This window comes from Lissotriton helveticus, chromosome 4_2 (genome assembly GCF_964261635.1).
Source record: "Lissotriton helveticus chromosome 4_2, aLisHel1.1, whole genome shotgun sequence".
NCBI classification, from domain to species: domain Eukaryota; kingdom Metazoa; phylum Chordata; class Amphibia; order Caudata; family Salamandridae; genus Lissotriton; species Lissotriton helveticus.
Window position 1 is genome coordinate 151,944,355 of NC_136064.1, and position 27,954 is coordinate 151,972,308.

General features: G+C 46.4%; 1 protein-coding gene across 1 annotated transcript; it reads left to right on the plus strand.

The window, feature by feature from the left end:
- The first annotated feature begins 71 nt into the window (after positions 1-71).
- Positions 72-27,408, plus strand: LOC144752011 (vomeronasal type-2 receptor 26-like). Its single transcript, XM_078639970.1, has 2 exons — positions 72-807; positions 26,292-27,408. Exons 1-2 carry the CDS (start codon positions 72-74, stop codon positions 27,191-27,193), a joined length of 1,638 nt encoding a protein of 545 aa, XP_078496096.1. The 3' UTR covers positions 27,194-27,408.
- Positions 27,409-27,954: the final 546 nt, after the last annotated feature.

Here is a 27,954-nt window from a genome sequence, read left to right on the forward strand (position 1 = left end):
TGCCACTACTGTAGCCCTACGCATTTCTCCCGGCCTGTGACGGTGGGACCGTGCGGATTACGGAAACGGACATGGATATCGCCGGCCGAGAGGAGACCACATCCCGAGTGAATTCGGGACGACTGGAGCGGACCGATGTTGGTGAGGTGGGGCACAACAGAGGAGGGCGATATGGTGACCTGATGTCGGCTGTTGCTGACCTCCGCAGTGTAATGGAATATTCTGCTCGAGATCTTGCTAACAGATTTGATGCGCTTGGTTCTTTAATGGGGAGTCCGAGGCTGGCTGGACAGGCAGAGCACAGCTTCCCACCGCATCTCCTGCCTCTCCATTGCAAGATGGCGGCCCCGAGTGCCATTGTTGAGGCTCTTTGTCCTGTTGTGTCCCTTGCTGAGGAACTTCTATGTCCAGACCACGGGGTGGACTCTGAGCCGGACTTGCGATTGAAGCGCCCGCTCCGATCCTTGCCCCCTCCGTACTTGAAGTCGCCGCTGCTGCCATTGGTGGACTTTGTGTCTTCCTTCTCTGACCCGATTCTGTTACAAGCCGCCCTGCCTATCTGCTCTCGATCCTGGTTGGAGTCCCCGGAGCGCCTTGAGGCGGCCATGGCTGATGCCCGGTTGCTTAATGTTGGTGTTTTTGGACTGTGGATCTCGCCCGTGCTCCACAATGCAAAGATGGTACCTTTTATGTCCTCCCTGGGATCACTGGCTTTTCTTCTATACGACACGTCTGGGTGTTCATACCACAGTGACACTTCTGGACTACCGCACACGTCTTCCTCGTTTGCATGGATGTGCATTGGCGGTAAGGAGAAAACGGGACAGGGATAAACGCTTCTTCTCACGGACTGGCAGATTCCTCGTTATTGACCGTGGCAACTGGGTGATGTGATGTTTTCTCCGATGGTGCGATGTGTTGACTTTGTGCTTTACACCGTTTTGCTGCGAACTGTTTTTACCACCGGACTATTCGCTTTGTGTCACTATTGTATTTGCGGGAGGGTGTAGCCGGGGGACGGCTTGCTGCTGGATTTCCATAGTTCGCAGTGGTGGGGAAAAGAGAGTGGGTCGGGGATGTGCACTTATGCTCATGTTTCGGTGGTTTCCTTGTTGCTGCCCTGGACAGGTGGGTTGTGGATGGCTACACTTGGTTAAGCTGCGGGCTGCCTTTGTGCTTTTAATATCTTTTGGCCGTAATGCCTGCCACCGCCGGACACTATATTTTGTGCTGTTATTGGCCTTACGGGAGGGTGGAGCCGAGGGACGGGTGGTGGACTCCTCCCCGCCTTCCTTATTTTATAGGAGTTTTAGTTTAGGTTTCTTCTCTTACTCTCTATATTTCGGGACTCCTTTTATTGGGCGACAGGCACACTGCATGGGGGGGGTAGGCCGTAGCCAGCTGCAGGGGTGCAGGGTGGGGGGTGGATGGGGGGGGGTTTGTTTTTATTTTTGGTTCTATGGGCCTTCTATTCTTTCTCCTTTTCTTCTTTTCTGGGTTTAGACGTTTATCTTCTAGGTGGTGCGCAGCGAATCTGGCATCTTGTTGAAATGTGCATTTGTCTATCCTGATCGTACTAGGCCGGATCCAATCTATTGTGCTGTGATATCCTGCTTCCGTCTATCCTTCAGAAACAACCTTGAAAAATTATACCTCATTACTCCTGTATCAGATCCTTTGCGCTTATTGTGTTGCACTGTACTGTATCTGTGAGCCCTTTGGGCTCTTTACTGAGCTGTATTTGCGAATTTCTGTCAATAAAGGTCTTTAAAAAAAAAAAAAAAAAAACACCAGCAAAAATAACAGGAACTGCAAATTGGACACAGCCTCTGCTTTGGCTTGGTTTCAAGTGGCAGAGCTTAAATCAAGTGCAGAGGCGAAGGCAAAAGAGGTTGAGTAAGTTGAGGCACTAATGACCATTCAGAGGATGTTTCAGGGCTATCTGGATGATCCAAAAGAGCTTTATGTGGATCGAAACCCATTTATCTTTTGGTTGGGAAGAGGAGTCAAAGGCGAGAGTTCAGCAGGCTGGCAATAATGTATCTGGCTTGTCCTGTAGCCAGTGTATCTGCTGGGCATGTGTTCAGTGCAGCTGGTACAGTTATTATAGTGAGAAGGACCAATTTCTAGACTCAAATCGTGGAGTGGTAGACCATCATATAAAATGAACAACACTTAATTCCATACAATTACACTGCTCCTGAAATACCACAGGAGAAAGAGAATGAGGGCATTGGTCAGACTCAAATTTGTTAGCTAACCATCTTCAGGGCAAACCCCCCGAGTTTGAGGACAAATTCTCCTCACCGGAGTGTGTAGGCACAATAGAAAATTGTAATTATTTATCATCAACCTGCTTTGCCAAATAAAATGGATGTAGCTATCAGAACATTATATATTTTGCTGGTGTCCAACTTATATAACCCCACCATTTTTAAGCGCATGTAAGGCCAGATTAAAGTTAGACCAGCGTGCAGTGAAGAAGCTTCTTCATTCCCTTCAAATACATTGAAGACAATCCTGCCTTTGTTCCATGCCTATCCTTCTTATTTGCATTGCCAGCAGGGCTACCCGAGTAAAGATCCTTTGATTTACAAGATAGTTAATGAGTTTTATTCCATTAAAGAAGAGATATAATTGTGTACCACTGTGCTTAGATTGGAATAGGTAACTATTGTTTCAATGAGTGATATATTATTGAGTGATTGTGAGTGATGATTGATGATTCATGTGGTGGCAGACACTCACACCCCCGACCACCCCAAGACACTACAGCAGGCCCCCCACCTGCCAGAGACACCAGTCAGCCCACCATCTCAAACTGGACACCAATATTGACAGAGGATTTTACACCCAATTGGGGTTTTCACCGACCCCTGCTCCCAGCATATCTAACACAGGGCTGCCTGCGGACACCATCGCACCCAGACTACAATGGACCATTAACACCACCTTCACAGCAAGCACTTTTCCAGATGACTGGAAGCACACAGATGTCAGGCTCCAGCTCAAGAAGCCCAGGGCCGACCCCTCCGACCTCAAGAACTACACAGCCAAGGTGGCAGAGAAGGCAGTCAATAGGGAACTGACCGAATTCATCGAAACTCCATCCTCAACCCATCCCAATCTGGATTCTGAAGCAACCACAGCACTGAGACTACCCTACTTGCCGCCACAGACGACATCTGCACACTCCTGGACCAAGGCCACTCCGCAGCCCTCATCCTCCTAGACCTATATGCAGCCTTCAACACCGTCTCCCACGTAGACTAGTCAACAGACTACACAATGCTGGCATACAAGGAACTTGCCTGGACTGGATCCGATCATTCCTCACCGGAAGAAGCCAAAGGATCAGACTACCACCCTTTCTCTCCGCCACCATGGAAATCACCTGCGGAGTCCCACAGTGGTCATCTCTGAGCCCGACCCTGTTCAACATCTACATAACCCCCCTCACAGCCATCGTCTGACAACACAGCCTCAACATCGTATCCTATGCCGACGACACCCAGATCATCCTCTCCCTCACCAGAGCCCCCACAACGGCAAAACTCAACTTCCAGAGAGAAATGCAAGACATTGTAATCTGGATGACCTACAGCTGCCTAAAACTAGGGGTGGGCGGCAAATTCCGTTCCACTCGCGGAACTTGCAAAATTTCGGCATTCCATGCGGAACACGAAAATGTCAAAACTTACACGATCCGTGGCTGAACGGAATTGTACTGCACAAAACAGTGGCATCTTTGTGGATACATATATGCAGGGCAGGATTCTTTCTGGCACAGTTCTCCTGTCACAAAAATGTAACCTGAACAGGAAGCACTTACAGATATAAATAAAGCAGGTTCCCGAGTAGAAGCTCAAATTCAGTAACTCATTAATCAGCCCCAAAAAATTGTGAGCTTTGTCGAGGCTGGGCAGGTGTGCTTTCTCCCCCTATCTACTGCTGAAAATTTGCTGTGATGCTTGATGGTGGCCTCTGCATCCTTGACTTTCACAGGCGCAATCCCTGTGACCAGGAGCTTCTTTCTCCTCATCTGCTGCTCTGATCTGACATTTTATAAATACAAGGGGCATGTGAACTCGCATAGAAGCCTCGCCTGTTTGGCCCCGCCCCACACACTAGCGGTGTACACCGTCTTCCCGCAATTTACCCACTATGATGGACAGTTCTTTCAAGGGATCCCGGCGCCTTTCGGTGCGATGGCAAAGTTACACACAAATGGTCACTAGAGACAACTCTTCTGGTTCCTTTATGCAGCTGTAGTGTAGGAAAAGCACTATACATTTACCCAACGAGGTAGCACTTACTGATTAGCCAGTACAAAGTACTCCAGTTGAGTAGAGGTATCGCACAAAACGGTGGCGTCTTCTTTGATAAATATGCAGGGCAGGATTCATTCTGGCACGATGCTCCTGTCATAAAATTAAACCTGAACATGAAGCCCTTCCAGATATAAATAAAGCAGGTGCCCGAGTTGAAGCTCAAATTCAGTAACTCATTAATCAGCCCAAAAAAATCATGAGCTTTGTCGAGGCTGGGCAGGTGTGCTTTCTCCCCATATCTACCGTCGAAAATTAGCTGTGATTCTTGATGGAGGTCTTTGCATCCTTGACTTTCACGAGGGCAATCCCTGTGCAGTTCCTGTGACCAGGAGCTTCTTTCTCCTCATCTGCTGCTCTTATCGGTCTCTGACCTTTTATAAACACAAAAGGCATGTGAACTCGCATAGAAGCCCCACCCATTTGGCCCTGCCCCACACTCTAGCGGTGTGCACCGTCTTCTTGCACTTTACCCACTATGATAGACAGCTCACTCAAGGGACCCTGGCGCCTTTCGGCGTGATGGCAAAGTTACACACACATGGTCACTGGAGACAACTCTTCTGGTCCCTTTATGCAGCTGTAGTGTAGTGTTAAAAAAAAAAGTTTGTGACTTTATCTAATAGATATATGTAACAGTATTAAAAAGTCACATTAAAACAGGTAATATAAAATACTTTAAAAAGAAAAACCCGGGGGAGAAAATTTGCGGTAGCAATAATCATACAGTGGATAGCTGCAAATGTAGCATACCAGCATATATCAGGGGTACTGGGAAGTAGGGGTTTCCTGCAATAGTTTTCTTTAAAATTGCTATGCGGATGCACCACATCGAGTAAAGGAACTTGGAAATGGCAAACAAATGAGTGTGTCAGTTTCATACTTGAGTAGAGTCTGATCCCCATGTTTCTGCAGAGTTATCTAAACTGGTGTGGGGTCCATTAGTAGCGTATTCACTGTATTGCTATATGTGTTCACAAATGCTTCTGATCCCCATGTTTCTGCAGAGTTATCTAAACTGGTGTGGTGTCCATTAGTAGCGTATTCACTGTATTGCTATATGTGTTCACAAATGCTTTACACACTGCCTATGAGATAAGTCTGTCTACTTTTGTCAAGCTACCAAGGGGGTGAGCAGGGGTTATTTTAGAAGTGTTTTCCTCTTACCCTGACTAGAAGCACGAGTCCCTATTTGGACATAGATACCCACCTCTGCAAACTAGAGACCCCCATTTCTAACAGCTCCTCATTGAGGGAGCCATTACACCAAAGTTTAGACTGTTTGACTGGTGTCCTTAGGTTAAAAATTGAGTGCTGAGGCTTGAAAAACACTGAGAGGGCAGTTATATGACAGAAGAAGGGTGTGGAGACATCCTCAAACAGATGGTTGATTGTTCTATGGGGTCTGGCATGGTGATTAGGATATGATTGGGATTTCCCAAGAAAACTGAGCGGGTTTTTCCTGGACGCAGTTATTCTCAAGCATTGCTTGCTTGTAGCAGGAGTACTGGGAAGATTAGTCTCAGGGATCGAATTGATTTTCGAAATATAATAGGATTTGCAGTCTATCTTTAACTAGTTGAAGACTAAGCATGGGCGTAAAATCCGCTCCGCTCGCGGATTTTTCGGATTTTCGGCAAATCCGCAATCCGCGAACGCTCGCGAATTTGTCGAAAATCCGTGAATCCGCTCGCGGCGGATTTTTTGCTTGGTTGCGGCGCGCGGCGTGGTGCACGGCGTTCACTTTCCGTCATTTTAGCGTTTGCCGAGTTGTTTTTCTTTGCGAGTGACGCGCCATTTTAGATCTTGCTGCGTGTTCCCGCGGGAGTTTGTCGCCCGCGAATACGTACTCGCGGCTTGCCACCTTGCACAGCACACCTCGCGAGAGTTCGCAATTGCGAACACGTAGTTGCGGCGGAAAGGAACAATCTCGCACTTGCGAAATAGAGATTTTGCCATTTCGCACAAGAAAATCACCAGCAAACAGGATAAACCTTCTGAAAATTATGATTTTTATCAGAATCACTCCTCAGGTTGACATTTGCATGGCTTTTTTTTTTTGCAAGGAGTCCATTTTGGGGGGGGGAGGAAGGAAGTGCCCCACAGTCTCCAACTTCCTGTTCCTGTCCAGCAGGCTCCTCCCAGTGCTTTGTCCATCTCCTGGTCACTTTCATTTGGATCTGGAGCTGGAAGGATTACTTTTTGTGGGTGCTGCTGGATATTTGGATTTGAGGCCTTTTTGACTGTCTTTGGATCACTTTTGGATTAGAAATCAACTTTCACAAGTAAGTTTGTTTGGGGCATTACAGTTGCTGCAAGTAAAATTTTGGAACTTTTTCAGAACATTAAATAAATTATATTGTGGGTAGCCACAGTATCCAGTAGGACCAGGGTTGGTTAGGGGTGCATGATACAACTGTTTTGTTGAATTTAAACACCATTGAGGCCATGGATGGGCTGGGATTGTGCTGATTTTTGTCTTTTTTTTTGGGACTGCTGGTGGGGCCCTTTGCCCAGGGGTGGTGAGTGTTGCATGGGCCTAGTCTTTCTGTGGGGTGTCTTCTTAAATTTAAACATAATTGAGGCCATAGATGGGCTGGGATTGTGCTTATTTTATTGTTTTTTGTCGTTTTTGGGGGGCTGCTGGTGTGGCCTTTTGCCCAGGGGTGGTGGGTGGTGCATGGACTGAGTGTGCCTGTGGTGTGGTCTCACTCTCTTTAATGTAAACATCATGGATGGCATTGGATTGTGGTGATTTCTGGCTGTTTTTCTGTTTTTTGGGGGTGTACTGTTGATGTGGACTGGTCATGTGGGTGGTGGTGGTGGCCATCTTGAGTGCTGGCTGGTACAGGCAACATGTGCCTGGGGTGTAAGGGGCCATTTTGAGGAGAGGCAGTGTCTGAGGCCTGCACTTATTTTGCCTACTTTTCATCCATTATGCCCAGGGGTAGTGAGTGTTGCATGGGCCTAGTGTTTCTGAGGGGTGTCTTCTTGAATTTAAACACCATTGAGGCCATGGATGGGCTGGGATTGTGCTGATTTTATTGTTTTTTGTCGTTTTTTTGGGCCTGCTGGTGGGGCCCTTTGCCCAGGGGTGGTGACTGAGTGTTGCATGGGCCTAGTCTTTCTGTGGGGTGTCTTCTTGAATTTAAACATAATAGAGGCCATGGATGGGCTGGGATTGTGCTTATTTTATTGTTTTTTGTCGTTTTTGGGGGGCTGCTGGTGTGGTGTGGCCTTTTGCCCAGGGGTGGTGGGTGGTGCATGGACTGAGTGTGCCTGTGGTGTGGTCTCACTCTCTTTAATGTAAACATCATGGATGGCGTTGGATTGTGGTGATTTCTGGCTGTTTTTCTGTTTTTTGGGGGTGTACTGTTGATGTGGACTGGTCATGTGGGTGGTGGTGGTGGCCATCTTGAGTGCTGGCTGCTACAGGCAATATGTGCTTGGGGTGTAAGGGGCCATTTTGAGGAGAGGCAGTGTCTGAGGCCTGCACTTATTTTGCCTACTTTTCATCCATTATGCCCAGGGGTAGTGAGTGTTGCATGGGCCTAGTGTTTCTGAGGGGTGTCTTCTTGAATTTAAACACCATTGAGGCCATGGATGGGCTGGGATTGTGCTGATTTTATTGTTTTTTGTCGTTTTTGGGGGGCTGCTGGTGTGGCCTTTTGCCCAGGGGTGGTGGTGCATGGACTGAGTGTGCCTGTGGTGTGGTCTCACTCTCTTTAATGTAAACATCATGGATGGCATTGGATTGTGGTGATTTCTGGCTGTTTTTCTGTTTTTTGGGGGTGTACTGTTGATGTGGACTGGTCATGTGGGTGGTGGTGGTGGCCATCTTGAGTGCTGGCTGGTACAGGCAACATGTGCCTGGGGTGTAAGGGGCCATTTTGAGGAGAGGCAGTGTCTGAGGCCTGCACTTATTTTGCCTACTTTTCATCCATTATGCCCAGGGGTAGTGAGTGTTGCATGGGCCTAGTGTTTCTGAGGGGTGTCTTCTTGAATTTAAACACCATTGAGGCCATGGATGGGCTGGGATTGTGCTGATTTTATTGTTTTTTGTCGTTTTTTTGGGCCTGCTGGTGGGGCCCTTTGCCCAGGGGTGGTGAGTGTTGCATGGGCCTAGTCTTTCTGTGGGGTGTCTTCTTGAATTTAAACATAATAGAGGCCATGGATGGGCTGGGATTGTGCTTATTTTATTGTTTTTTGTCGTTTTTGGGGGGCTGCTGGTGTGGCCTTTTGCCCAGGGGTGGTGGGTGGTGCATGGACTGAGTGTGCCTGTGGTGTGGTCTCACTCTCTTTAATGTAAACATCATGGATGGCATTGGATTGTGGTGATTTCTGGCTGTTTTTCTGTTTTTTGGGGGTGTACTGTTGATGTGGACTGGTCATGTGGGTGGTGGTGGTGGCCATCTTGAGTGCTGGCTGGTACAGGCAACATGTGCCTGGGGTGTAAGGGGCCATTTTGAGGAGAGGCAGTGTCTGAGGCCTGCACTTATTTTGCCTACTTTTCATCCATTATGCCCAGGGGTAGTGAGTGTTGCATGGGCCTAGTGTTTCTGAGGGGTGTCTTCTTGAATTTAAACACCATTGAGGCCATGGATGGGCTGGGATTGTGCTGATTTTATTGTTTTTTGTCGTTTTTTTGGGCCTGCTGGTGGGGCCCTTTGCCCAGGGGTGGTGAGTGTTGCATGGGCCTAGTCTTTCTGTGGGGTGTCTTCTTGAATTTAAACATAATAGAGGCCATGGATGGGCTGGGATTGTGCTTATTTTATTGTTTTTTGTCGTTTTTGGGGGGCTGCTGGTGTGGCCTTTTGCCCAGGGGTGGTGGGTGGTGCATGGACTGAGTGTGCCTGTGGTGTGGTCTCACTCTCTTTAATGTAAACATCATGGATGGCATTGGATTGTGGTGATTTCTGGCTGTTTTTCTGTTTTTTGGGGGTGTACTGTTGATGTGGACTGGTCATGTGGGTGGTGGTGGTGGCCATCTTGAGTGCTGGCTGGTACAGGCAACATGTGCCTGGGGTGTAAGGGGCCATTTTGAGGAGAGGCAGTGTCTGAGGCCTGCACTTATTTTGCCTACTTTTCATCCATTATGCCCAGGGGTAGTGAGTGTTGCATACTTGCATGTCCGTAGTCTTTCTGTGGGATGTCTTCAATGTAAACATCATGGATGGCATGGGATTGTGCTCATTTTTCTGTGTTTTGTCGATTTTTTGGGGTGTATAACTGAACTGATGTTCCTCTGTCTTCCATTGCTTTTAGGTGCACAAGAAGACTCAAGAGAACCACCAGTGCCAGGAAGAAGTCCTGCAGCGGTGTGTGTGTGCAGCATAACGTCACGCGACGTCACGTCTGGACACAGAACCCTCTGCAACTCGTGCAACTGCTGCCCGCTGACCTGCTCTGAAGAAGATGGCCCCAAAAAAAGTAACCCGTAGCTCCTCTAGCAAGAAAGGTGCCAGTAAGGAGCAGAAGAAGCAAGTTACCAAGGACACTGGTGTGCCGCCCGCCCCTTTTTTTGGGAGTAAAAAAAAAAGTATGCCTGCAGCAGCAGCGGGATCTGCTGGGGACCAAGCTGGCAGCAGCACCCCCGCTCCATTGGGCTCAGTGCCACCACCACCACCACGCCAACTTAAGTCCAAGCCCTTGAGTGCTGCAGAGGCAGCCAGTATAGTTCTTCAATCACCATCGACCAGTGATGTTGGCTCATCGCAAGAAAGCAGCAGCAATGTCCCTCAATCAACACAGGTTGTTGTAGCTCATCTGACGAGTGTTGAACAACCACAGCCGCAACAAGAATCACATGTGCAAGTACAAGCCCAAGTACATGTGGAAGGAGAGGCAGCGCAAGGAGATGCGCAAGCAGAGGTGCATGGAGGGTCACAAGTGCCCACAATAGTTGTTCCTCCCGAAGTAGGGGCACATCAGGAAATCGACAATCAAGGCGAGGTATCATTTGAGGAAGCCACTCCTCCTGATGATCCTTCATTGTCTTCCACACCCCTAGCAAGGAAGAGATCAAGGGTGGTGTCTACATCTTCTTCAAGCACACCTCCTTCTGATGATACGGATCAAACTTGGGAACCAGCACCACAGCCGTCTGAGAGTGAGGCACACCATGATCCAACAAAGGTACTTAAGCGTAAAAGGAAGCTCGTCCAAAGTCTCAGACTTATGGAGTGTGATGAGGCTCAACAAGAAGTGGCGGATACTGCTGCTGATGAAGACTCTGCCAACGACGACCCAGTCATCATAAAGGTCACTGCAGCCCCAGCGGGCATGCAGCAAACAGACATTTTGACCCTAGCCCGAAGAGCTGCTGCGCGTGATGATGATGATGATGATGTTGTCGATGAGGAGGCAGTGGAAACACCACAATCATTGGAGTTAAGTAGTACACCAACTCGTCCCGCTTCCATATTTCTTTCTGGCAAGAAGAGACCTGCGTCAACCTCGACCTTAATTAGTGGCGGTGAAAGTGGAAAACGTACAAAAGTTGGCCAATCCAGATCCTCCACTTCATCTGGCATTAGCTTCATGACCACCACCACCAGTATCGCCGCCTCCTCCAGGTCCCACAGACACTTCAAGTCCCCAGTTTGGGACTTCTTTACTGTTTGTCCCAAAAATCCAAAGTTTGCCATTTGTACCCTTTGTAAGCTTGCAGTTAGTCGTGGTAAGCCAGGTAGCAACTATGGTACCGGCGGCCAGAGTGGTCATCTTGAGAGAAAGCACGCTGTCCAATGGTTTGCGCACCTAGCTGCGATCAAGAAAGGCCAAAATCAAGGAAACGTTGATGTTTCATCTGATGTTGACGAGCAGGAAGAAGACGTGTCAAACACTTCCCTTACACCCAGTACCCCTCTCAGCAGCACACCCAATGTGAGGCACACTAAGAGTGTTGGAGCGAGTGAGACACCAACGCACAAAAGTTCACCAGCGAGCAAAATTGGGTCAACGAAGTCATTATCAGCCCGTAAATGCTTGGTCCAGGGCAACATTAGAACAATGCTTACTTCAGAGGTGCCATATGAACGCAACCACCCACTGACGCGTCTGTATAACACTAAGCTGGCTAAAATGCTAGCTGTGGACCTTCTACCTTTTTCTTTTGTAGAAGCGGTAGGTTTTCTTGAATTAGTTGCAACGCTCTGCCCTAAATGGAAGGTTCCGAGCCGGTTCTATTTTGCCAGAGTTGCGGTTCCAGCACTACATGAAGATGTGCTGCAGGCGATTGGGGCAGCTTTGCAGAAGAGTGCTGTTCACACAATACATCTGACAACAGACATGTGGACCAGTGGCCCAGGCGATGATTACATGTGCATCACTGCACACTGGGTCTCTTTTTCAGGTGTTATAGCAAAGCTAAACGCAGGTGTTGACCCGGACCAAGTTTTCAAAGCTGCTCGGAAACATGCAACACTAGCCATGTTTGGCTTGGAGAAAAGTCACACAGCAGAAAACCTTTTGCAAGAGTTTAACAAAAAGGTCTTGACAATGCTATCCCCCCTAAAACGCAAGATTGGTTATGTTTCCACGGATAATGGCGCCAATGTAGTTAAGGCCATGTCGGAGGGTGGCTATGTTAGAGTGCCGTGTTTGGCGCACTGTATCAACCTGGTAGTTCAAAAATTCTTGAGTGATAAAGAGAGTCCAGCGTTCGAGGTAATGGCCACCTGCCGCAAAATGTGCAACCATTTCAGCCATTCTTTTAAGGCCCGGAAGCATCTGCGGAGACTGCTACTTCAACGTGGAATGCCAGTGAAAGCACTCATCCAGGAGGTGGCAACACGTTGGAACTCAACCTTCTACATGCTTGAGCGTCTGCATGAGCAGTATACGGTACTCGATCACTATTTCTTGACAGAGGCTACATCTCAGAAGGAGGACCTGCGGATGAGTAAGGCGCAATGGGCCATAGTTAAAAGCCTGACAGACATGCTTCGTCCTTTTGAGTTCTTCACGCGTGCAGTCAGCCAGGAGGACTGTAATTTGGGAAAAGCTATCCCATTGTTGTGCATACTGGAGCACCAACTGATGGCGGTTTCTTCTGAGTTTGAAAAAGATGAAAAAAAAAAAAAACATTTCATTTTGTCTGAGAAATTATTACATCGCCTACGTGGTGATGAACGTCTTAAAAACATCAACTCAGATCAGCATTACATTTGTGCTACTATTCTGGATCCACGCTACAAAAAGGCGCTGGCAGACAACGCATTCTTTCCTTTCGCTGATGCAAATGTTCAAAAGTACAAACATTGGTTAGCCTGGTCAGCCAAGAGGTTTGAAAAAGAACGGCAGGTTATTGAAGGAGAAGCCAGTACATCAGCATCAGCAGGCCATCCGCAGTCACAAGAATCCACTTCTGCACCTGTGGCTGGGGCACAAGTGACCTCTCAGCCGTTAAAGACACCGGCAACTGGATCATCTGCACCACACACAATGACAACACTAACAGTGGCTGGGGAGGAGGATTGGCTAAGTTTGATGGGGTATGGTTCTCGAAAAAATGTCACAGGCACAGCAAAAAGTAAGCAAAGTGGAGGAACAGTTGATGACCTTGAGTCGATGGTGCAGGACTATCTGAATGACTCAACAGTGGTCTTTCTTAATGAGGAGCCATTGCAGTATTGGCATGGCAAAAAACAATTGTGGCCACAGCTCTACAACCTGGCTATAAACTATTTGTCTTGCCCACTTGCAAGTGTGTCTTCTGAACGTGTTTTCAGTGCTGCTGGTGGCATTGTAACTCCCAAACGGAGCCGCCTATCGCCCAAAAATGTGGAGCGGCTGACAATGATCAAGATGAATCAGCACCTCATACCACCAGATTACAAAGTGCGAGAAAGCACGCCACATGAAGACGAGGAGGACAGCAACGTAGATGAGGGGATTTTTTCTCTGTTCGGTGCCACTGACCTCATCCAGCCTGAATTCGCAGAGTATGATGACGAAATCTTGTTCTTATTCCCTGACACCGAGCCCTGAAAATGAGACAATCAATCACGAACTTTCTTTTTCGTCCTTATTCACTTTTATTCCTGTGTGCTTTGTGTCTCTCTTTCTTTGTTTTGCACAGTTAATTTAATTCAAACTTTAATCACCTAATCCCAAAAACAAGACCATCATCAGAACTGTCTTCACTTGTTTGCTTATTGATTTGAAGGTGCCGCAGTCTACATTCCTCAGGTTCACAAGTTCTGAAGAACATGCTCCTCTATCCTCCTCCTCCAGACTGCGATTTACCTCCAAGCAGAGTGCTGGATTACGCACAATGAAGAAAGACTCAGCACTTGTGGGGGTGTTGTACTTCTTTGCGGGTGAGTTGACGGTTTTGGGCCCATTGCTGTGAAGCTCTAATAATGGACAAAAGTGTTTTGGACCAAATATGAGGTGGAAATTTCTTGCCGTTTTCGCTGACTTGCTTGCCTTTGAGGTGCTCTTTGGCGGGGTTCCGGGGGTTTGTGTGTAATTTTTGGTGTCTGTCGAAGCACTGCTGCGACAGTCTAATCTTGATTGCATTTGCTTTTCAGGAAATCTGTGGTGGAAAACAGGAGTTATGATGATTGATGATGATGACCTAGCTGAACAGCGCGGCATTTGGAACGAAGGCCGAGAGATATTGTAACTTGTAAGTATGAGATTTAGCTTTTTCGCTGTTTGGTGGTGTTGTGTCGGGTGTTTTTTTGCGGGTGGGTTGGCGCCGGCGGGTCTTGCCTGGGGCATTCCTGGGAAGGTCTAATACCGGATACAAGTGTTTTGGACAAAATCCATAAGGAACAGCCTTTTTTTTGCCATTTCTTCAGACATCTTGCTCAATGTAGCGTTTTGGGGGGCTTCCTGCTGTTCGTGGGTGGGTTGCGGCCGGGGTCTCTGTCGAAGCACTGCTGCGACAGTCTAATCTTGATTGCATTTGCTTTTCAGGAAATCCGTGGTGGAAAACAGGAGTTATGATGATTGATGATGATGACGACCTAGCTGCACAGCGCCGCGTTTGGACCGAAGGCCGAGAGACATTGTAAGTATGAGATTTAGCTTTTTCGCTGTTTGGTGGTGTTGTGTCGGGTGTTTTTTTGCGGGTGGGTTGGCGCCGGCGGGTCTTGCCTGGGGCATTCCTGGGAAGGTCTAATACCGGATACAAGTGTTTTGGACAAAATCCATAAGGAACAGCCTTTTTTTTGCCATTTCTTCAGACATCTTGCTCAATGTAGCGTTTTGGGGGGCTTCCTGCTGTTCGTGGGTGGGTTGCGGCCGGGGTCTCTGTCGAAGCACTGCTGCGACAGTCTAATCTTGATTGCATTTGCTTTTCAGGAAATCCGTGGTGGAAAACAGGAGTTATGATGATTGATGATGATGACGACCTAGCTGCACAGCGCCGCGTTTGGACCGAAGGCCGAGAGACATTGTAAGTATGAGATTTAGCTTTTTCGCTGTTTGGTGGTGTTGTGTCGGCTGTTTTTTTGCGGGTGGGTTGGCGGGTCTTGCCTGGGGCATTCCTGGGAAGGTCTAATACCGGCTAAAAGTTAGTTGGACAAAATCCATAAGGAAACACCAGTTTTGGCACTTTTTGTAAGTTAGGGTTCGTTAGGGTTAGCCCTAGCAGCAGGATTGCATGTGTTTAGGGGGGTTCGATTGCAACGCGGTTCTGTTGTTGTAGAGCACTGTTGGAGCGATGCTGGCTATGGATACTTTTGCTTGCAGGCAAGTGGTTTGAATACAATCCACGGTCTGTATTTGGGTCTACTGTTACTTTCAAAGTACGTTTTGTAACCATTTTTCTGCTAGGCATCGTTTTTGGAGATATGATTGGGTTCTTCTACATTTTTGCGACTGGCTTTAGTAAGGGTCTTGGTGGGAGCATTGCTGGGAAGGTCAAATTTTGTTCTAAAACACAGTAGTACACCCACCTTGAGGGGAAAGATCCGCTATAATATTTTGGCCATACTTATTGATCCTTAAAAAGGTGACTCAGACAGAGCACGCAATTTCAAAAATATTGTACTGTCTATTAGGGAAATCAAAGTGTCACTTTTTGAACCACACAGCGTACATACCTTTTATTTATTTATCAGTGGTATTGTAATAGCACTTCCTGTTTTCCGTTCAATAATTACAGGCCGGGTTTCAGTCAACATCCGCCAGGCAGGCAGTGGACAGGGTGTCTCTTCTGTCAGTGGTCACCACCACATTGATGGACGAAGCGTCAGCTGGAATGGAGGAGTGCCGCCAATAAGAGGAATTGTTTGCTGCATGCAACTTACTTACCAATTTCAACAGGACAACTCCAACAACATACGCAATACAGATACAGTATCCATTGTTGTCTTTTATTCTATGAGTGTGACTGCATGTGCTTACCTTTAGTTTGTAACCAAAGATTGTCTGTAAACTCTGTATCTTCAATTATTGTTTGTCCATGCTCTGCTTTTTTTTTCTTCTCTCAACAAAACCTACCCAAAAAGAAACCCCCATTCCCATTCATTTTACAAACCCTAACCCTCTTTCCCCGGGCTGTGTTGTTTTGCTTGATGTCTGACTAAAATGACATCAATAATTCCACACACTTGCTGGGGAGGATAAGGTGATAGCAGCAACAGGCTGGTGAAGGAATACGAGGATATCTTCTAGACTTACTCAGCTTCAGTACTATATCTTCTAGTAGTAGTAGCCAATGTCAAATAAATTCAACGCAAGTACTAGTTATACTTGCAATACTTTACCATTTGTTAGGCTACATTATGGCACTGTTCTAGTGTACTGTCACCTGCTATTTTCTCGATCGTACCGTAACCGTTGTAATGCTACAGTAAGGAGTACAAACAAGGTTTCGTTTTCTTTTTTTCCATAGGCATGCAACTGCCACTGTGTCACACCACTAGTAACACCGCAATGAGGAAATGTCACCCGCCCAGGAATGACAACGTTAATCCCCATTTCACCTGGAGCCAGCCCTGGGCCTAGCCCTAATTTCTAACACAAATTACAGGTAAGATAAGCGTTTGGTGGGAGGTAGTATAATGGAGTATTATTTCGGAGTAGACAAGAGATTGACGGTTGTACTACTAAAGTCCTACGACTGTTCAGGAAAACAAAGTTACTGTTACACCCCCGCCCCCCACCCACCAGACTGAAAAGCAGTAAAAAACAGGTATGGTCAGATAAAGTTGAAAAATATATTTATTTATCCCTAACAAAATAATCTCCCTCACCCACCCTAACCCCAACGATTGTCTCTGAAACGTCCCAAAACGATCCCAACTCCCAAATCCCACCCCCCAAAAGTCTATAAAAAAAGGGCAAGGGACACTCCACTACTGGAGGGTGCTGGTGCTGGTGCATGATGCGGCATGGGCATCATACTCCTTGCGGAGGGTGGCAAGCTCGGAGCGGAGGCCCTTAACCAAGGTCTTATACCTCAGGACCTCCTGCTCCAGGTTGGACATGCGGACTCGTAGGCGGCGTTGGCGTTCCTTGCAGCTCCTGTGGGGGGCAGCTGGTATTTCGGGTGCTTGGCGGTGGCGGTCGGCTTTCTTAGCCCGGCTCGGTCCCGCTGGTTTAGTCACGGAGGAGGATGCAGTGGTCACAGTCGAAGATGTTGCCCCGCTCGACTGCGTGTCCTCCTCCTCCTCCAGGGCCACCAGCCGCCGATACTCGGCGACTGTGGCCTCCAGCCTCCGTTGCCGGGCCAATCTAGCCTGCTCCCTCCTTGTTGTTGATTTGGAAGGAGCAACTATATGAAGAAAGAAAGACATAGTCCGTAACCAATGCTCCTTATTAATAACACAAAGTGATTGAGCCGAAAGTTGGGTCACAGAGTACAAGTAGCAAATTGAAAGCACAGTACATAACTATTGAGGACAGTATCTATGTAACCTCCCACTTCTGCATCCTTGCTCTAACAGTAGTGGTAGTTTAATGAACTAATTCTACGACCACTATGGACTTCCATTACAGTCGACTATGACAGTACACCAGTCTTATTCTTCTTCTTCTCTCTTGTTTAGGGAAATGGGTACGTTATCTTATGCAAGCCGGCAGAATGACATGGACACAGCACAGTGAAGTTGCACCCGAGAAAAAAAGTTGCACACCATGATGATGGAGACAGACTTGCGTTACTGTACCGGTCCAGTACATGCAGGTGGTGAAGCTATTACTTTTCTATTACGGGTGGCACTGAGAATACTCTGTTACAAGGGCTACTGCTTAATTAATTTACCTTTCACCCTACAGTGCAAATGAGTACTAGAAAAGGAAACTGAAGAAGCTAACTAATTTGATTATCTATCACTTCACATGGGACGTATTTAATGACAGATGAGATGACTTTAGGTGCTTTGCTTAATATTGAGTGAACACAGTGATACACCCACACATGAATGACGTACTACAAGTAAACTAAAGTTATTAAGAGAGGTACGGAGTGTCCACCGTAATAACCAGATATATGCTGTGAATGCAAACGCAATACAAAGTACTGCTACTATTCATGGTAGTATTGGACACATTTACAATTTCTTTTCCTTGCCTTCCCTGCACTGGGACGGACGTGCGGGTGCGGTGGTACATGCTCTTCAAGGTAACACTTACTTCACCTGGCGACCATCTACTCTCTCTAGATACACATTTGCTATGTAAGAGTCAGAGAATACCATGCTCCAGGCATCCATTCATTCAAAGTATACGCACACATACAGTTTCTGTTTCACCCACCCAGGCTGCTGTCCTTCCACCCATCCTTGCTTCATCATTGACCCAGCCATGCACCATACCATATTCTTTCCTTCCCAGCCACCTCTGGGTCCAAGCAAACACATATCGTTCTTCTTTGCCAGCCATCATACAAGTTCGCGTCCCACTTACTTACACCCTTCTTTCGCTTTTCGTTCATCCCATCCATCACGTTCGTCTAAGAACTTATTGGGATTCTTCTCACCAAAAACTTCACAGCTAAGTCGAAGTACATTTCGAGGAGGCTACTACCTGGTTGATTTGTAATTGTAATACACCCGTGCAGAAAGCACACTATGCAGTCTTCAATCTCAATAAGTAAGGAATATATAGCTTACCTGTTTCCGCCACCACCGTTTGATCCCCCACAGGAACGGCCACCAGCTCTTCTAACGCCGCATCCTCCCCCGAGGCCTCCGAGTCCAAGTCCAACACAGCCACCTCCGCGCTGGCCCCGTCACCAGATGTTACACCTACAAAGTACATTTAAGAAAGTTAGAATACACCACTCACTACTATATAATATTTGGTCTAGGAGAAATGTTAAAAAAACAGAATACAATGTAATAATTTGTGACTGTCTACTCCATAGTAAAAATGTCCCATTTTCCAGGGAAGGCTGTTGTCTTGCTGCACTTTTATGCACAACTGATGAATGCTTGCTTTTGATTTTTAACACGCACCACTTTTTCTCCTAACAGACAGAAGCTTGACTCCTGAGTCCTAAGAACACGACCAGGATCAAGTTCAAAGTAGGTGAGAGTTCGGCTCGACCACAAGAAATGTGTCCAATTAATCGTCAGCACTAACCACTTTTCCGTTTACAGTTAAATAGTTTTATGACAAAGTAGATTTTAATAAATGTGTTTACTTTTAATAAAGCTTTTACACTTAAATAGACTCTGTGGTTTTTGTTCCTCTAGACTAGAGTGGATGAGCTAAAGGTTTTGGAATTTTTGCAAGCATGAGTGCCTCTGACACTTCTTGACTGTGCTGTGACTCCGTACTACTCTCTTGTCCTGCGTACGATAATCTAGAGATCATTGGGGATCTATAATCGGTGACTTCGGGAGCTGAATGACTCTGCCACACTATCTAGTCAGTAAGGAGACAGTGCATAGAGGTATTGCTGAATATAATGGGAGTCCAATGGAATTGCCAAATGTCCAATCTTAGTTAGCTACACAGACAGACTAATAAGAATAGTCTAGTAATACCACAGGGAGTCATATTCGAGGCAGGATAAGAATTTATATCCAGTCTACAAGAAGATCAAAGACGATTTAGAAAAAATCGAATGAGGAACGCTAGGAAAAAATAGGTACTGTTTAGTAAAATGTAAACTTACTGGGGCCAGCAAAGGAGCCCTCGCCTGCCCGATCCTGGCCTGCATCCTCAGCACCCTCCTCCTGTGTCCTCTTGCCCTTGGGGGGAGCTGATGTACAACATGAAAGAAAGAAAAACCATAAAACATGGATGAGATTTTTCAACCAAATCAAACATTTCAAAAGAACAATAACAACATATTTTGGAAAAATAGCAAATAGATAGACAACTATTCCACGGGATCTATCTCATGTGGTATACTACGTTATTCGTATTGCCTGATTTGCGGAACGTTGACTTAGAAAGTTCCTATGTAACTCAATAAACAGACTACTAAAGAGGTTTGCCTAGGCCTGGCACTGCAGGCAGTAGTGCGCAACACGTGACAGACAAAGTCCATCCTGCTTGCAGATCAGTGAATACTCAAACTATCAATCCACCCGCCACCACCGCCACTATTTCTTCTGATAGCCATGTGACTGTCTAAAGGAAGGACACTGGACTTCAGTCTGTTGGGGCTGATTTATAAGTCCCTTGCGGAAGTTGCGGCTGATTTTCCTCCATTGTTGCGTGCCTTTTCTGACGCAGCGGCAGAACAAAAGACTCGCCATGGTGTTGGTGCGGCGTATATATTAAAAAAAAAAACACATATGGGCATATGGGCGATGCATCACGTTGTAAAGCCCTGCGCCATCAGGGGGCGTTCCGGCGCAAGGGAGGGCGTACCTGCGCAGGAACGAATCCTAAAAGTGGCTGAGGGAAATCTACAAGATGTCAATCAGTCATTTTTAGGACAATGATGCATGACTCAAACCCTGCGCGCTTGAAGCCGACGTACGGCTTGATGCAGCATTGGGGAGATAGGGTACCCCAGAGCATTGCTGGAGCTGCGCCATCGTTGGCACGCAACTCCAGCAATGCGCTGCCTTTACGGCACAGATGCGTAAGGCTTCTGTGACGTTTTGGGCCAATGGGTGGTGGTGGCATGGCATGGCACACAATTACTGCCGCATCCCTGCTACTTTGCAGGGATGCGCCGGTAATTGAAAATATGACCCTTACTGTCTAGCATTACGCAGTTCTTTTCTTTACAGTACACTCATACATAATTTCTCAGGCCAATGAAATGCTTCTGAACACAACATACAAAACAAAGAAGCATAGTAGCAAGCAAGGCTACTGAGAAGGAGAGCAGTGCACCTGAAAATGAAATGCATAGAAGATTTTGAAATATAATTTACCTCAATGTAATCGGCAGCATTATTGCTCTTGGTAAAGAACAAAGATTTGCAAATAACAGAGCAGGATAAAACAGAGTAGTAAATGTACTACTACTACTACTCACCAAGCCCGGGGACCTCTACGCCGAGCGCGTCCAGCAAGTCCCGCTCCCGGTCCATGACATCGGTCCAGCGGTGGGTGGCCTGGTTATATGTGCGCCGGACCCCAGAGATCTTGTACATGGCCCGGCACACCTTCTCCCACCGCTGGCGGCGCTCCCGGATGCCATAGCCGGTCGCGATCTTGCCGCCTCCCAGGATCGTCTTGGGGAGGCGGCGCTGGACATGGAAGATCAGTGCCGCCACTTCCTCCGCGCTGAAGATCTCCCTCGGGACCACTTGCTCCCCCCTTAAACGCCCGCACGGGAGCCGGGCACGGGGTGCGGGACCCTTCCCCTTCTCAGGGTGCTTCCCGGCTCCCTTTACCATGGTCTGGGCAGAAATAAACTTAAATGATAAAGAAGAAATAGAATAGTGAAGAAGAAAAGAAAAGAGTTTAAAAAAGTAGTTTAAAAGTAAATAAAAGCTGCAGAAAACACAAAAATATAGAGCTAGAAAAATAGAGGGTTAGATAATAAGTAAAATTAGATCAAAAAAACTTCAAACAAGCAAAGGATGGCAGAGATTGAGAGAGGATACAGAAAGCATGCCCAGAACCATAGCAATGAATGAGAAACAAGATGGCCGCGCCCGTTCACGACCGCGTGGGTAAGTTCGCGCGAGATTTTCCTTGCGAGTACGCGCGAAATTTTACTCGCGAGCAGCACACTTTGCGAGATTACACATAGCGGGCGGAAACGGAATTACGTCACGCCAACAAGATGGCCGCGCCCGTGTACGACCGATAGGGTAACTTGGCAAACGAATAGCTAGAAGCGCCTCGCGAACACGCGCAAGATCACGCGAACATACACGTCGCAACAAAAACAATTTTGTATTCGCACGTATTCGCGGCTTCCGAAATCGATCTCGCACGGATTCGCGCCCCAAATAACGCGCGAAATTGCAAAAAAAACGATTTTAGCTAAAATGAAAGCAATGAGCAGGTGCAAAAGTTCAAACTTAACATTAGTAACATTCAAGGTAGTGCTTCCTGATGGGCCCCTCCAGAGTTTGCAACAATTCTATGACCCTGCTATGACCCAAACAGCAGGCTCATAGAATAGCACCATAAAGGTCCTGTAAAAAAAAAATTTCACTGCAACAAAAAGCAAATTACAGATAAGGAAGGAAGCAGGTGCCAGCCAGACTGGAACTTTCAAAATTACTGACACATTAATGAAACACAAATTAATTGATGGCAGTTGAAGAAGGGCAGGTGTGCTAGCTTTTTTCAACCACCATAATCTACAGTAATAAATAAACCTAATAGGTGCCTGTGAGGATGTACTAGAGGGTGGCATGGGTGTCCCAGAGGGTGGCAGTGGTGAAACAGAGGGTGCTGTGAACCTGTGATGATAAACCAGACGTAGAAACAACATAGTCGCGGCCGTTGCAAGCCGAAAAGTAAGTTCGCAATTGCGAACTTGTCCCAAAATCGGCGCGAACACGCGCCAACACAAAAAACGGAAAAATCCGCAAATCCGCTAGAGTTCGCGGATCTTCGCGGATTGCGAATCCGTAAATACGCAAGTTCGCGGATTGCCAATCCGCAAAATCCGCCCATGCTTATGTTTGACCTCAGCCAACTTATCTTCTACGGAAGTCAGACTAGGGGTAGATAGTGGAGTAGGCCCCTCTGTGACGGTAGTAGTGGTAACTGTTTTTTACGAGAAATATTCTGAATCATATATACTATGTGGATGGTATGCTCTCACAACAAGGTCGTTTGGACAACAGGTGCGATATCAAGGTTGGGTGTGAAGGGGCCAGACCTAAGAGTTCTAAAAGTGTTTTAGAGTAACAACTAGATAGTTCTTTTTCACAGCATGAATGCGTAAAGGGGAGAAAAGTCATTAGGAGGACAATCAATTAGTCAATAATCCTCTTGGACACATAGTCACTATGGACAACTACTTAAGAATAGTTGACATAGACACACCCCAGCATGAGGGTTTAGAAATACATTGGAAGTAGAATGAACCAAATATGTGTACCCAGTTTAGATGATGTAACATACGCAATACAACTAGTTCAAGAAGTAGGATGCAAAAGATCAGGAAGCATGACCCCAAGTTTCCCTACATCAAGGGGTTGGTGAGTAAAACACATTCAATCTATCCCTACTCCAACACTAAGATGACAACCCTACTTATCTATTTCCAGAAAAGGGACTAAAGGTGTCAATACGTGGAGTCTTCCTAAGAAGCCCCTCCATGATCAAGTAGTCATGTAGCAAAAAAGCTACAAAGACAGAGCTTGTTCTATGATGCTCTCTTGCTGTAGGCAAAGAAGTGGGGCACTAGCCCTATCCCCAACAGCAAGTTATCCATAGGTAGGATTCCGAGGTTGGAGGGCGATCACGCCAACTGCTCTGGGTACAGTCCTGAAGGTGATTTTCCACAGTGACAATTGTGTGAAGCACCACAAGTACAGCGTCCATCATAACAGAAGCCCAGGGAAGAGAAGAGCAACCAACAAATAACTGATATCAGCTCCAGAAAAATACAGGAGGGACACAGGAGAACATGAGAGCCTTGCAAGACGAGCAATGTTCGAAACAAGGCAAGGAGCCCTCAACATCACAGCCATGGCCAAAAGGCCTAAGGAGAAACCCCCAACAGAATCCACTTACAAACCAGGTGGACACCTGATTGAGAAATTAGTCAAACCTGACATTGCTTTCCAGGACCAGACAAAAGCAGGCACATTTGATTTGGTAGAAATGCAAGTCATAGCAGCAACCGTTAAGGTGAAGGTTTCAAGAATACATAAAGATCTTGTCAACTTCTGAAGTTCAAAATGTATCTTTCTTAATCACTACTATGTATATATGGCACGTCATAATGATGATAATGAATGCTGATTTGTGAGGTGCAGCAGTGACCCCCCGAAGCAATTGCAGAACTTGCATAAGCATGCAGAAAGAAGACCAGAAGAAGAGCTTTAAGCCACAGAAACTGAGAAAAAGAACAGAGTAATCGACTGTGAAAATCACTGAGGACCCAGGTACTTAGGAGTTCCTAAATTGAGAGTGATTCCTCTTATCTGGACGCAGTGTACTCTACAATATGCTTTACTGAAAACAAGTCTGGTATTTCCCAACTCAATGTCACTCGTTGCACTGCTCCAGAAGGGTAAGAGACAGGAACTCACAGACGCAAAACTACAAATCTCATGTCACACAGATCTGAATAGGGGACGCAGTGGCCCATGGAGCAATCCCACCATCGTTCACTGCTAAATAATAGAAAAGGAATGGCCGAGCTCTGCTAACCGAGAGCTGTCCAGCCATCAATGTGCTTTCTTTGAGAATTACCATGCAAGAAGCAACAATATTGTTAACAAGGAGACCTAAAGTGTACTCTTAAATGCGTGCAACCAAAGAAAGTGAACAATCTAAAATAATGGTTATATTTCTTCTCCACCTGGAAAAGTGTGAAATCCAAAGTGGCAGTGGAGGACCAGAGGTGAGCAGACATAGAGATGATTCCACCAGACCGTAGTGCGAGGTCTGGACACTCCTCAACAATCACTGGCAATGAGTATCTGGGAAGAATCCCAACACTGAACCTTGAGGAACCTCATGCACCCAGTGAGGTCCACACCGCTCAGCTTCAGGAAACAGAAACATGGAGAAAGGGAAGGTTGAAAATATTCAGAGCCTCTCCCTCTTACCTCAATTACAGCAAAGCAAAAAGCACAATGTGGAGGGCCTGACAACTTCTACATCCAGATCCCTACCAACAGCCCATAGGGCAATTCAGGAAAGAAATGGCCTGCCTGAAATTAAATACCAGAACACAAATTAAGCCAGTCATCCATTGGGCTACAGCTCTACCTCAACCACTCTGTCTCCATGGAGATTGATACTCCACAGAAAGTTATCCAGCACAATATACTCTTCTCCATTCTTGTGTTATACAGGAAAAGTTTTCTCATCTGTGACGCCATTGGTAGGGAGGCCAGCTGTTCTATGCAAACAACTCTTGCTTCCTGGCCAGCATGACTAAAGAGTACATTGTACTGTTGGACCATGTAGACTCTGACTTTCTCTCACATTGTTGAACATTGAACTCTAATACAAAGGCTCACACATTAGGCAGTAATATCCGGCCCCATACAGCAGTGATTCCAATCAGTACTCTCCCACTGAAGCCAGAAAATCAGTATGGGATTATTCAACTCTCCCCGCCCAGCAGCTTGCTGCATCCCTCAAGGGTCTTCCCTCTTGTGCCTTCTGTTCAATATTTACTTCGGCCCCTTGGCATACCTCCTTGAACAGTAACAAGGGAACTTGCGAATCTATGTCAGGAACACAAAAATCCACTTCCAACAGGAAAACATTCCCTAAAATCAAGTCAACATCGCATTTTATTTGTTACATGGGCTCCCGTCAAGGAAGGGGATTTTCAAGTACTTGAACGGTGTCAAGAACCACAGATCTAGTATTTGGATCCACCATCCGTTGACCGATCCTCAAGGCCTTAGTACCTCACCATCCGCCCCACAAATTGTAAAGATTTCATGGGTTAGCTTTGACACTGATCTCACTTTTGATCCCAATTCAGCTTGGTGGTTTAGGGCATGAACATGCAGCTCTCCTTTCTGTGGAGAATCGTCCCTCTTCTGTACATGTTGAACTTACAATATCCCTCATCCGGTCACTTCTCGACTACTGTAGGATTATGTTCTCCCTTTTCTCCCAAATAAACAAACATCTAAGCTCCAAAGTCATCACTTCGGAGCAGCTAGAATATGCCTCAGCATTCATAAGCAGATCAAATCAGGCCCACCCTTAAAGCATTCAATTGGCTCCAAGTTAATTTTACATTAAATTAATGGTTTCGTTTATGCTCCTCAAGGCATTCTTGGGACCTCCAAACATGCAGAAACTGTCAACTCATGGGTCCCAATAAACTGAGGAATTATCCTGGGCATGCAAAGACCCCTAAACTGGAATTACCTCAACCCACACAGTAGATCTGAGCCCAACCACTGGTGTTTCAGGGAATGTTTGAAAACTGAACTCAGCTTAGAAGAGAGGATGTGAACAAAGATTTGTGGACACTGATCACCTCCCTTTCTGATAGTACTTTATACTCCTCATTCCACCAACAAATGCTACCATTCATGCCCTATCAATACCTAAAAGCAGATGAAAGGCAACAGTCAGGCCTTTATAAACCTCCATCATATATACATCATACATTGTGCAGAAGGTCATACTCCATCAGACAACTTCTCCCCAATAAATACCTTCTCTGCTAAATGTCATGTTTCATAGACCAGGCACTGTTCGCTGGAGCAGACCTCCATGCATATCAACCCTTCTGAGTTGTACAGAGAGTAAAATAAGTTTTCTTTTATCTCTACAAATTAATTGCTGGTGCAGATATCTGAATGTAGCACTAAGTTATTTTGAATTGTTAGAGTGGGTGAAGTACAGCAACTAAAACATTTATGTTTCCCATGAACAGTATCGATTGATTCTCGTCAGTAACTAAACATCCTTCTCTTTTAGATTCTGTGGACTGCTGGCCGTGTCCTGAAGACCAATGGCCCAATGAAGGACAGACACAATGTGATTTAAGAACTCTCCAGTTCCTGTCGTTAGAAGAGCCTTTGGGGATCACACTATCGGGCCTGACGAGCCTCCTATTTCTAATCTCTCTCTTTGTTTTATGCGTATTCAAGAGGTACCAAGATACCCCAATCATCAAAGCGAACAACAGAGAACTCAGCTACGTGCTTATCATCGCTCTTATGCTCTCCTTCCTCTCCTGCTTTGCTTTCATAGGTCACCCCATGAGACTTACCTGCATGATCCGCCAAAACTCTTTTGGTGTTGTGTTTGCCATCAGTATCTCAACTGTTCTGGCAAAGACCATTACTGTGATTATAGCGTTCAATGCACGCGATCCCACCAGCCGGTCCTCTAAGTGGCTGGGGAGCAGAGTGCCCAATGGGGTGGTCCTTCTATGTTCATTTGCTCCAGTCCTGATTTGTACAATCTGGCTTCTTCTCAATCCTCCATTCCCAGTGAAGATACACATGGGGGATACTACTATCATCCAGTGTGACGAGGGCTCTGTTCTCTTCTTCTATCTGATGTTGGGATATCTAGGCTTGTTGGCTACTGTCAGCTTTGTGGTTGCATTTCATGCCCGTAAATTGCCCCAGAGCTTTAATGAGGCTAACCTCCTCACCTTCAGCATGCTTGTGTTTCTGGCCGTCTGGATCTCATTCATCCCGGCTTACCTGAGCACACGGGGGAAGTACATGGTTGCCGTAGAGATCTTTGCCATCTTGTCTTCTACTGGAGGACTCTTAGGTTGCATCTTTATTCCTAAGTGTTACATTGTCCTTTGTAGGCCAGAGATGAACACAAAACAATACTTAATGCAAAGACCAGTCTTGCAATGAACTAAAAACTAAGTAATATCCATATATGATCAATGAGTTCCACCACACCTGACTGCACATGTCTTATCATTGCCACAATGACTGCTATATCAACGACTAGCAGCACGTCCCGACGTTGTCCGGGGATGAAATGTAATATGTGTAATGTTTGTAATAGTAAATCCCAATTTATTGTAAGATTTCACGGTATACAACATTTTTGGTTTCATTCGTATGTGGACGTAGAATAAATTGATTTTGCACATTGCCAGTTTACCATTGATCTTGCACGTCGTCTTTTACCTGTTCATATAGGCTAACGTCAGTTTGTAATATTTTTGGAATTTCTTTGTCCGCTTCTGCATGCACTGTTAGTAAGAGCGTTCTTGATATGTGCCTCCTTAGCTGTACCGTATTTGAAGAGCCTTTGTGATCTCTGCGTCCTCAGCGTTAACCTTTGCAGCTTGTGGGTGTTGTGGAGTGGCTTGGTTATAGAATCCCCTTGCGCTTTGTATTTGACGTTAATCTGTGTACACTGACAGCGCCCTGCATGACAGCGTGCTTGCGAGGGCTGGGCGTGTGTGATTCACGCTGGTAGTCTGACTGCTTTGAGGCCCCGCCTGAGCCCCGGACTAAATTTAAATCGTAAACTGTGTTATATCGTCTGGTACGCTGCCTCGCTTCTGCCTCCGCCGGAGCCGTGGAGCAATCTGTTAAGGCATGAGAATTTTTTGCATAAGGCAGACGCACACAAAGGATTCTTGTAAAGCTTTGTTTTAGTT